General features: G+C 38.6%; 1 protein-coding gene across 3 annotated transcripts in view; it reads left to right on the top strand.

Annotated features, from left to right (window-relative positions):
- PRUNE2 (prune homolog 2 with BCH domain) overlaps nucleotides 1-12,552 on the top strand; it is a 255,648-nt gene that overhangs the window by 40,272 nt on the left and 202,824 nt on the right. For all 3 annotated transcript variants that reach the window (XM_032427669.1, XM_032427667.1, XM_032427668.1), the window contains exons 2-3: nucleotides 9,929-10,033; nucleotides 12,141-12,343. In XM_032427669.1, the coding sequence (XP_032283560.1) occupies nucleotides 9,929-10,033; nucleotides 12,141-12,343 (308 nt within the window). The remainder of the gene's footprint in view (nucleotides 1-9,928; nucleotides 10,034-12,140; nucleotides 12,344-12,552) is intronic.

Raw genomic sequence — 12,552 nt, 5'->3', positions numbered from 1 at the left:
GATATTCCATAATTTATCCAACGATTCCTTGATTGTTATGCATGGAGGTTACTTCTTACTTTGTTTTCTTTTTCTCCATTACAAATACTGCTTCAACAAGCATTCTTTGGGATTTTACTAAATATCCATATGCAGCAATGGATTTTAAATAATAATAAGGAATTTAAAAATATCCATATATATTGGTGATTTTGTTTCTATAGAATAGATCCCTGGAGAGGGAATAGAAGGTTGGATCAAAAAATTTGAACATTCTGCATTTTAATGGCTACTGTCAAATCATTCCCACTTTGGTTGTGGTATTCCTCACTGCTGCCTACAGTCTAACCAGCAGTAGATGTTAATACTCTTAATTTTTTGCCAATCTGATAGTCAAAAAAATGACATTTTCTTGTTGGTCTGATTTCCATTTTCATGACTGCTAATGAGGTTGACTTTGTTTTCATTTATTCATTTCTTTTGTTAATTGCCCATTTACATCTTTTACTGATTATTCCATTGGTTTGTCTTTTTCTGAATCAATGTGTGGGAACTCTTTGTATGTTAGGAATACTGCCCTTCTAATGGCAAGAATTTACAAATATTATGCAAATATCTCCCCTCTATTGTTTATCTTTTATTATTCTTTTTTTAATACAAAATTGAACTAGCTGAATTACACGTTGTGTATATATTATTGAGATATAATTGACGTAAATATTGTGTAGTTTCAGGTGTATCACATGATGATTCAATATTTGAATATGTCGTGAAATGATCACCACAATAAGTCTAGTTAACATCCATCATCATGCAGTCACAATTTTTTTTTCTTGTGATGAGCATTTCAGGATCTACTCTCTTAGTCTTATCTTTTTTTGGGGTGCTGTTTTGCTACCAAAATTTCACTGCATTTAAAGATACTAACTGATGATACATTTCACACTTTAGATTTAAATTTAAGTTGCATTAGCATTTGTACCTGGGGCTAATGGCAAAACAGAGGAGTAAATGTACTCCAATTAAGAGCTAAGAGACCAAGACAGAGTCTGACCTGTATTATTGCAACATTTTCAGAAAGCACATTTTCCTTTTTTGAGAAAAGATGGCACAGAGTGTATCATTGTTCTTTAGTGCTCGAAATGGTGATGCCTATTAAATAATGCATGCTTATTGCATCCCTAATGCAACTTACTGCTTCGCAGATGCCCAAAACCGAAGGACAAAGTAATATCTTATTGATGTTGCCAGAGTTGAATATGTTAATAATATTTTAAGAGTTTCTTTGCCAATGAGAGTAGGATAAACATCCTCAAAGATCTGCAGAGAAAAATCTCATATAAAGACAATAATGTTTAGTGTCCATATGAAAAAAATGATGTAAAACCCTCATAATCATAATAAATGCAAATTCACTTTAAGATGCTATTTCACTTGTGAACATGATAATGCTTAAACACAGAGTTGAAGCCTTAAAAATCAGGTATCTCTATAGGCGAAAATGTAAATTTTTACAACCTTTCTGGTAAGCATTAAAACACATTCTTTGACCCGGAAATGTAAAATTCAGGAGTTTATCCTGAAGAAATAACTAGGCATGAGCACAAAAATGTTATCTTCCGAATATTCCCTGCATTCTTATTTATATTATAAGAAATTAAAATAACTTAAATCTACAACAGTAGAGGATTGACTAACTGTATTATATTGATACTTACGAAAGAATATTATATCCACTAAATACCATAATTCATTCATCATTCAGGTTTTCAATAGTTGTTGGGAGCACCTACTGTATGCAGAGCAATAGGCTGGGAGCTGGGGTTACAAAAGCAAACACATGTTACCACTGACCGTCACAACATTTATATTTAAGAATTTTAGAAGAATACTAAAATGTTGAAAAAGAGATGTTACAAAATGTTCTGTGTAATATGATCACAGTATTACAAAAGAGAACTCTTGTTAAAGTATAGAAAAAGGTTGAAAGGAGTACACTAAATGTTCATAGTGGTTCCTTTGGGTCTTGAGGGTTTATTTCTTGTGTTTCTATATTTTCCAAATGTTTTATAATGAATATATTTTCTACAGCAATTAACACTGCTCTGATAGTATAGTATAACTATAAATTTGACAGCACAAATTAGCCCTCAGTGACATGGGGGTAGGTTTCCATACATGTGTATGAGGGCTATTCTTTTTCATTAGGTTTTTAAAACCCTTGTATGGCTTTGACAGCAATCATTTAGTAAAAGAAACTCTTCAAAGCTTTCTCTAAAGTTCAGTTATCTGCTAGGCGGTTTTGAATTCTGGAATGACTCCAACCTTGAGGTCTGTCTTAGTCTGCTCGGGCTGCCATAACAAAATAACAAAATGATACTACAGACTGGATGGCTTAAAAAATAGAAATTTTTTCCTCACAGTTCTGGAGGCTGGAAGTCCAAGATCAGGGTGCCAGCATAGTTGAGTTCTGGTGAGGGCCCTCTTCCTGGCTTGTGGCTGTCTTTTCCCTGTGATCGAGAGAGAGAGAGAGAGATGGGGGGAGAACAAGAGATTTCATCTTGAGGGCCCCACCCTCAAGACTTCATCTAAACCTAATTATTTCCCTAAATCCCCATCTCCAAATACCATCATGTTGGGGATTAAGGCTTTGAAATATGAATTTTGGGGGCACACAATTCAGTCCACAGCAAGGTCCAAACCCAGTAATGGGGCACAGACACAGAAGATCAGAGGAGGTAAAGGAAAGGCTCATGGACCTGGATGCATGCTCATATGGGTAGATGAAAAAGACTATGGTTCTTGAGTCTGAAAAGGGAAAGGTTGAGAGATTTAGAGACCTGTAAAACCATGGAGGACAAACTTCTGGGACTGGACATCTATTTCAAATAGAAGGGAGCGGTACATAAATGGGAAATTGAAGAGCTATCCCATCCAGTTGGTAATAAATGTATGGACACATTTCCCCCCAAAGTGGAATGTCTGGGAAATAATAATATGTAGACAAGCTGTGTAGGGTGATTCCTATAGGGGCTCTTTGGGAAAGGTAAAGACTTGGAGAGGGGATTATCCTTGACCTTTTATGGCTGAAGCTGTGGGGGAAAAGTAATGGTGCTGCCCCCAAAACTGTCCTTCAAGGACATTGGCAGAAAGAGAATCCTGAACGAAAATATAAAAATGAAATGCTGTAAGTAAATAACAAATCCAGCCCCCATCGTTATTATGACCCAGAAGAAGTATATAAACCATATATGAGGTCACTCCTTTTGAGAACACTCTAAGATGGGCAACAAACAGGTTGAGGAAGAATGGATTCAGCTGAGAAGGTGTCCAAAGCTCCAGCTAAAAGGAGTCTCATCCCAAAGGAACCAGGGAACCAGATGACCCACCCAAGAAAGACGGGTCTCAGGCAATGCTTGGGTTTGGCTTTTGGGTCCCCCACTGCCTACCCACTGTGGCCTCTGCATTTGACAATAAAGAAGGAGGTGCAGGTGCATAGGATCTGAGCTATTTATAGCTGAGTTTGCTCAGACTGACTCCCAGCTCCTATTTGTCCCCACATGAGAGATAGTAGTCCAGCTTAGTAAAGAGAAGCCTGAGGGGAAAAATGATTGGGGTCAGCTGGGAGGGCAGTGAGGGGGGAGGTTATAGGCAATGTATACTTATCTGAATTGATTCGGCTTCAGTTTTATCAGTAAGTGAGATCAATTACCTCAAAATCATTAGTCTTATCATTGAAAGTTTTTTGCCTTTTCCTGATTCCTTGGTTCATATTCATCTAGTACGTCACCAAGTAAATTAGGACATTTATGAGAAAATTTAATATAAAATGTCTGTGTCCTGAATTTTCAGATTCTGGTAAATGTTTTTGCTTTTAGACATGACCTGAGGTACAGCTCTCTGAAGAAATTAATTATGACCATTAGAATGAAACTAGACTAGGTGGCCAGTGGGATAGAGTATCCTATTTGGTGATATCATATTTTTTTTTAAAGGCACTTATGCTGATTCCAGAAATTTTATACACACATACGTGTTCAGACAATTGCCACCCTTGAGCTAAAAAGAATAAAGAAGTTCTACAGTTTTGATCATGGAGCATAGTCCATAGCAGACTATTAAGTGGAAAAAAAGGAACTATCTAAAGAGTGGGAATAAAAGCACCCCATTTTTGTAAAGTACATGTGTTAATATATATGCATAAATTAAAAACGTGGAATAATCAATAATGAACTGTTAACAGCAGTTATCTTTGTTTTATTAATTTTTGTTGTGTCTGACTTTTAATAATTTCCTGTATTTTTTTTCTTACTGGAAAAATAAGCAAAAATAAAGAATAAAATATAAAGGTTTCAAATAGCAGGAAAAATCCCTGTGTTCTGGGGACCTGCTCAGAGTGATAAGCATTTCCTTCTTTGTTTTTGTTTTTGTTTTTAACTTCAGTAGATGCCATGTCCTTTATTCCCTCCAGCATTCTCTCCCTCTGTGCCCCAAACTTTTAATTATGGGACTTTAAATGTTCAAGTTATAGGTTGGAGCAGCTTTGTTTCTCTGAGGATACGGTTATGAAAAAATTGATGGAGGGGCTGAGGCCTCTAGCAGGACCCTGGAAGCCCTTTTTCCGATCGATTCTGTTTTCTGTGGGTGTATTTGAAAGTGCTTTTGCCTGACAAGTGCAATTTCTTTTAATGGGCAGTTGCATCTGAATGTGTAGGCATTTTGCTGGCTTTTTAAAAGAGATGAGTAAACTTCATTAAGAAGTCTCATTTGCGTGTCGTATGGGATTACACTTTGAAAGCATATCAAAATTGTGATCTGGAATACTGGCATATTCGATATATTTTCTTTTATACATTGATTAAGGAGAGATTCTGCCCATCTATTTGGAAGTATAGATGACAAAGCAGTATAGTACCTATTTCTACCCATTATCAGGATTCCATTCTGTGTTGGGCTTGTGACATTAGTGATGAATCTTCTGTCTCCTGAGATTGCTTAATGCTTGCTGTGCTTGTGTCAATAATAGGGAGTGGGTACTTACTTGCCAGATCCATTCACTCCTGGCTAAGAGTTTACAAGGTCACATTTAGAAAATGTATACACTAGGCAATAAATATTTGTTGGACAAGCTGGATGTAATCTCACCTCAGGGCCTTTGCCCTGGCTATTCCCCTGGCCTGAGATATCCTTAGGTCCCACTTCTTCACCTCAGGTCTTTCTCAAATGTTACCTTCTCAAATGATCCTCATCCCAGTGAACGCTACCCCTCAACTTATTATCTAATTATTTGGTTCGTCATATCTCCTTGCACTCAAATGCGAGAACCACGAGGGCTGGGATCTGTTTGGTTTACTGCTGGATAGCACAAATAGATTTTTATTAGTTGAATGACAATAATTAATTGAATTGATAAAGCTGTCACTTTTATTTGGGCATAATTTGTCTGCTTGTGAATAATTCAGACCCTAATTTGAACTGTATCGAGGGACATAGTTACTAAGATTGGACATCTTCGAGTCTGTGAATATGTGGAGATGTGAAATAGGAAGGGGTCCACAGACCCGCTAGGAGAGGCACAGATCCAGAGAGTGTCACTGTGGTCAAGAGTCCCTGCTCAGTTCCAGGAACCAGGTTCACTGCTGCCCCTGTAGATGGGACCACTGCCAGAGTAGACCAGGCATCGTAAAGACCCCCGTTACCATCCTTGGACACACCTGAAATCAGTCCCCAGACTTTATTGCCAGGATTTGACCCCTGTGCTTGGTCTGTTCACACTGCCAAGATCATTTGTGGTAGGAAGCTTGAAAGTGGAGCCTGCGTTCTCTGGTTGTTGACCCCAATTTGAAAAGCCAAATCCTATACATTCCTTGAGCTCACCTATGTTTGAGTTTGCATAACTAATTTCATGTTTTATTCCTAGAAGCAGGCAGAAGTCTTTTGGAACATGGTTGTGATAATATCTAACTTTTGCTACACTTTAATTATATCTTAGTGTTTTTTGGTAAGGTTCAGGCACTTACAAATATCCGAGACTTTTTGAGGCTGAGCCTATTACTCTTTTTTTTTTTTTTTTTAAGATTTTATTTATTTTAGAGAGAGATAGAGAGCAGGAGCAGGGGGAGAGGCAGAGGGAACAGAGAGAATACCAAGCAGACTCCATGCTGAGCACAGAGCCCAATGCGGGGCTTGATCCCAGGACCCTGAGATCATGACCTGAGCCAAAATCAGGAGCCGGGAGCCCAACCGACTGAGCCACCCAGGTGCCCCTGAGCCCCTCACTCTTAAGGCTCATTGGCAGGCACCAAAGTTACCTCTGGTTGTGATGTCTCTTTTGTCTGGTCCAACATTTTCAGCCAACTTGAAATTTCTGGTCATCTTTTTGGACTGTGGCATAATCCCTGGGAGGTCTCTTTAAAATGAAAGTGTGGAATTGTTTACGGAGAAGCAGATCAGTCCCTCATAACGTGGGCACCAGCATGGCACATTTTGGTGGAGGTGGGTGGTGGGGGAAAGATGGAGTTGGAGCCTGGGTCCTGGGGCACTGACTGCCGACAGCAGACAGGAGCAAATGCCTCAAAGAGGCCACGAGTAGGAGGGACATTGACATGTGGGAAGAAGGGAGTCAGATGAGACGCGGGAGAGCCTGAGGAGGGAGGCATGCAGCACCACAGAGAACCCTCAAGATTTTGTACCGGGATCTTCTATAGTCTGACCGGTAAGATGATACATACTTTTTTTCTCTTTAACTGGACAAGAATGAATAAATCACAGTCTTGGAAGAGAGAATTGGTCCACCATGCTTTGGGTTCACAATCTTAGTTAGCTTCTTTCTTTTTTTTTTAAGTAATAATTGGCTTAGACTTGGAAATGAATTGACACACAAATCTTATTTCCCCCGTGTCTTTCATGAAAGTTGATTATTGAACCAACAGCTGTGCTTACGAATTGTCAAACTCAGATAAGAAAGCAGATAGGTCAGCTTTGGGGTAATTCTGATGCTATAAATGTCTGAAGCCTTGCTGTATTTAGAATGCATATTTAACATTCTCTTTTCTCCCTCAACGCCCGTGCTCACTCATGTTGTAGATGCTGAAGTCATTATGGCATTGTGGAATGGCTGGTGCAGGGCACAGGAAAGGGCTCCCTGTACTGGGTCATGGGGTCTGGGAATGATCCTGGCCCCATCACAGACTCCACTGACCTGTAAAAAGTATTGTTAATCTTCTTACTGTCTGCCTTACAAGTTCTGAGAGGAGAAATGAGGTAATGTCTACTTAGACCTTTGAGCTTCTCGGAAGAACAGCTTTCTACAGTAATAAGATTTCCTAATGCATTTGTTTGTGTTGTAATGGAGTACAATTCCATTTACCTAAATTTCTTTAGGTACCTCTAGAATATCTGACAGTCTTGCACAGGGGAAGCAGTCCAGCTTTCAGATGAGAACTGGGCCTAGACTAGAACCCCCACGGGTACAAGTGAGTCAGCTATAAATTTATGAAGTTAAGTGAAGGAAGCTGGAAGAGGAAGGAAGGGGAGTTAAAGCTGGTGATGATGAAGGAGAGTGAGTTGTACTTACATTCAGAGAGTTTATATCATACTTTCAAGTCATGTTGGTTGACTAAAGATCAGTATCTCAATATATTTGAAAAAATACATGTTTATTTTAATTTAGCCATAACACATATTAGATGACTCATCTGCAATATTGATCCTGCTCTCACTCTCTGTATTGATAGACTCTTTAAACTCTTTCAAGATTTACTTTATTATAATAGTTTCTTGGGCCACAGCCTGGTTTAAAAACTTGTTTCTGACCCTGACATCAGTAGTTCCATACTAATAACAACTTCATAGATTCATTTGTAAAATACCTAGTAGGTTACTAAATAATACTTTGTCTTTGTTCGGTAGAAAAAAAAGTAAGTGGCTTTTTTGGAATAGTAATGAACAGTGCAATTTTTTATATATTTTTTATATAGCCTCTTTGAGCAATACTGCAATTGAGTAGGCTTTCTAGTCAGTCCTAAAAAGAGAAGTTAAAACAAAGGGTGCGAAGTGGGGAACTACACATATGTACTATAAAGAAGTTAATTTAGATTACAATTATCATTATTGGACAGCTTTGCTGTGGAACTTTCTAGAAGCAGGCCCTTCTTTGGCATTTCCAACCCAGTATTTCACAAGGAGTTCAGCCTTCTATAAAGTAATTTTAAGTAACTATTGAGTTAACCAGGAAAGAAAACAGTATCTCTTCTCTTCCAGAGACGTGACTATGTACACTTTTTAATAGCAACTGATTTGTATTTTTAGAGCAATAATACTAATCATATCCCTTTCCTGGGGGGAGGAAAAAATGTTACCACTTTCATTTGCTAAACTATAGAATATAATGCAGGGAGAACATAACCTGTCACCCAGAATGTGGCGGGAAAAAATAAATCATTACCAAATCGTGTGTTGCAAGCCAAGGACATATGAAAAAAGTCACTCCGTCTCTCAAATTAAGAACATCTTAGGGGCACCTGAGTGGCTCAGTTGGTTGGTCTGACTCTTGATTTTAGCTCAGGTCATGGATCTCAGGGTCATGGGATCGAGCCCCGCGTTAGGCTCCCTGCTTAGCACGGAGTCTGCTTGAGATTCTCTCTCTCCCTCTTCCTCTGCTCCTCCCCTGACTCAGGCATGCTCTCTCTCTCTCAAAATAAATTAATAAAATCTTAAAAAGAACATCTTATCTAAGGACATGACATAGACTATAGTAGTTCTCCCTTATCCATGGTTTCCATTACCCACAGTCAGCTGCGGTCTGGAAGCAGATGATCCTCCTCTGACATTGTCAGAAGGTCAGTAATAGCCTAATGCTATGTCACCGTGCCTGCGTCATTCCCCTCACTTCATCTCATCACCTAGGCATTTTATCATCTCATATCATCACAAGAAGGGTGAGTACAGTATAATAAGATATTTTGAGAGAGAGAGAGACCACATTCACATAACTTTGATTACAGTATATTGCTATAATTGTTCTATTTTATTATTAGTTATTGTCGTTAATCTCTTACTAGCCTAGCTTATAAACTTGACATAGGTATGTATGTATAGGAAAAAACAGAGTTTATATAGGGTTCAGTATTATCAGCGGCTTTGGGCATCCACCAGGGGTCTTGGAATGTATCCCCTGCAGATAAAGGAGGACCACTACACTATGGATCTTCCCTTTCAACCAAAATAATCTTTTACTAAAAAATCATGACTCGGGGACACAATTCATACCAAGTTAGACTATAATAATCTTAATAAGACCACATTTTTGTTGGAAAATGTCATCTAGAGGACATGACTAATGGCTGACTCATGAGCTAGACCCGGACAATTGGAGGCTCCTCGTCCTCTACCCTGTCCTTGGATATGCACTTTGTCCACCGTTCCCACAGTGGGAGCTGTTCCAAGGACACAGCTTTGAGAGAGTAATGTGATGTTGCGACCACACATGACTGAGCCCAGTGAAGGCCCCTGTATAAGTTTTTAAGCTTCTGGCAGGTGGGTGTGAAGATCTACCTATCTTGCGGGCACCCAAGATAAGCCTTGTAAGTAGGCTTCCTTATTTATTAAACTACCACCTACCCATCTGGAGGGGTCTGCCTCTTTCTTTGGTCTCTCCCTGTCCTCTGCATGTGGAGGTCACTTGCAGATGTTACCTGGGGAACCTCCCGAAGTTGTGAACCCACAATTTTCTGTTCCTGACGATGCACTAGAATTTTAGCATTTCTGAATGTTAAACATGTTCTGCAATTTTGTGTCCTCGTATAAAACTTCATGATAAATTTATGAATTTCTGCAATTGTGTGTGAATATAGCTAAGGAATAGTTTTGAAAAAAAGATTAAAAAATGTCCTTTTTATCTTGATCTATTGTGCGCTAAATTGTGATGCTTTGTTTGAATTTGTTTCAGAATCGAAGCAAACGCTTGGAAAAGGTCCATGTGGTTATTGGACATAAATCGTGTGACTTGGATTCTCTCATTTCTGCCTTCACATATGCTTACTTTCTAGACAAGGTGAGGGGAAAGAAGATTATATTTTTTGTATTTGAATTATGATGGAACTCATAAGAACAAACATTTTCTGGAAAAGTGAGGAAACCATTCACTTAAATTTTCATGTTCTGGTTTATTGTTGCAGAGAATAATGTGTTATAATCCATTAAACAACAAATATTTATTGGTCACCTACTATATGTTAGGCATTGTCTAGTTATTTCTTTCTTCATGAAACATTATTTCATTAAGATCAATGCTTTCAAATAATTTTTTTTAAAAAATATATGATAGTTGTTTACTTTTATGGGAATTCAGAGAACTAACAAAAGTAGGTCAGAATTTCTTGTTTTCCTTTATCATCCTTGTTGGTTAGTTTTACTGTTGGGAATAGAAAAATGTGTGCATGAACGTTACAGAAATACAGAGCATATTGGCTGGAGTTTTCAGTAACAGAGGTATTACATGTCACATCTATATTCTGTTCTTGCCTTTTAACCCTGACAAGGGTCATTCTCAGTTTGTGATAATCTCCCTTGAGTGAGAATCTTTGCACTCTGTGAAATCTATAACATCCCTACAGAGGTGGAAAAGACCTTTTAATAAATTGTTTTAAAATTTCAATTTCATAAAATCCATCAGCCCATGATAATGCGTCACCTCCAAGTCTAAAAAAGCACAGTATGAGTGTCTTAGTGCTATTTCCAATTTCACAGAATTTTTAATTTTCCGGAGTCTGATTTGTTTTATTCCAATTTTGTTTGGATCCTTGCCTCTGAGAGTATACATAGCTGATCTAGAGTAATTTAAATTCACATGAAACCCAGTCTTCCAGAATGAGCTGTGGGTGGCAAGAATGGCTTAGGACAACAGCTGACAAAAATGCCAGGTAAAATATTCTGATCTCTACATACGGACTTTATATAAAATTTGTGAACTTTACAAGGGAGATTAATTGGCATAAGGAGATAAATGTGCCTATGTCAAGACAATGCATATTAAACGCTTAATCCTATTAACTGGACTCTTTGACTCCTAGAAAAAAAAATGTTGCTTGTTCCGAGAACATAGAGTTAACTGAACCAGACTGGTTTTTAGACCAACAGTGGCATGGACTCTTAAGGAAATTATAAATACCACCACCACCACCTACTGCAGTGTCTTGAATGAAAATAACATGAGACCCAAGGAATGGGAAAGTAGTTGTGATGGATAAAATGGCTCTTCACTCAGCATGGGAACAAATACGGAATTACTGAAGGGTCACATACTAGAATTTGTCCTATTTCTGGGCATTCCTTTTAGTTTACCAGGCCCTGCCCCTGAGCAAAGGTCTGCATCTCCATTTGAATTTTTTTTCCCCGAGAACGTGGTGACTTTCTCTGAGAGTATTAACAATGTAGAGCTTTGCAACTTGCCATGTATGACTCCATTTAAATACTTTTCACTCTGGTAGGTAAGCCCCATTCTACAGATGGGTTAAACTGGGTTTCCAAAAGGAAAACGGCTTTCTCCAAGTCACACAGCTGAGGCTGGGGCTAGAACCTAGTTCTGATCCTAACCTCAAAATAGGTCCTGCCCCACAATATTCTCAGGCCACATGCACTTGACTCAAGTTTCAGATTCAGGAGTTTGATCTCAATTAATTAAGAAAAATAACTTGCCATACATAAACTTCTAATGATTATTGCACAATTGTATTCAGGATTAGCCTGACGAATGGCAGGCATCCCATGTAGATGGGACATATATGCCCTTCTGTGTCACCACAGTCCTCATCTGCCCTACTGCGATCATTCTAATTGTCTGCCAATTTCATAAGGACATATGAATTTGTTTCCCCTGAAAAGGAGAATATGTGTGTGTGTGTGTGTGTGTGTTTAAATTGTGGAGGGGTTGAAATAAGATATAAAAGAGTAACAAGAGGTTAAAAAATATTAGGGGCCATTTACCTGTAGCTAATGCTCTGCTAATTGGGTTCAGGAAGAGATGATTCTGCATGTCATGTGGGTGAGTGAAGCCAAAAGACTTTTGTTCCATTTACCATTGCCCTCAGGCTTGAAGCAAATGGAGTTGTGCTCTTTCCTCCTGCTGCTAACGGTGAATCAGTCAACTCTCTTCTTCGCAGGTCAGTCCACCTGGGGTTCTCTGTTTGCCAGTGCTGAACATACCAAGAACTGAATTCAGTTACTTCACCGAGACAAGGTTTATTTTAGAAGAGCTAAATATCTCTGAATCATTCCACATATTCCGAGATGAAATTAATCTGCATCAGCTCAATGATGAAGGGAAGTTATCTATAACACTTGTTGGCAGCAACGTGCTGGCCAGGTAAGGCTCTGGAGGGAGGTTTGATCCTTGAACCAAGGCTCTTGTGGGGACAGTATCACCTCATTCAGGATTTTTATGACTTTGGGAATTGCATTAAAGGCAGACGACATCAGAGGAAAAAGAATATTTTTTCTTCTCTTATGGCAAAATGTGGGCTATCCCAGTCCTCCCTTTTGACTTTTGCATTTCAAATATGACATCTTTGAGTG

This window comes from Phoca vitulina, unplaced genomic scaffold, assembly GCF_004348235.1.
Source record: "Phoca vitulina isolate PV1807 unplaced genomic scaffold, GSC_HSeal_1.0 scaffold37, whole genome shotgun sequence".
In the NCBI taxonomy this organism is placed as follows: domain Eukaryota; kingdom Metazoa; phylum Chordata; class Mammalia; order Carnivora; family Phocidae; genus Phoca; species Phoca vitulina.
The sequence above is the reverse complement of the archived record's forward strand: the minus strand, read 5'-3'. Positions and strand labels throughout refer to the sequence as shown.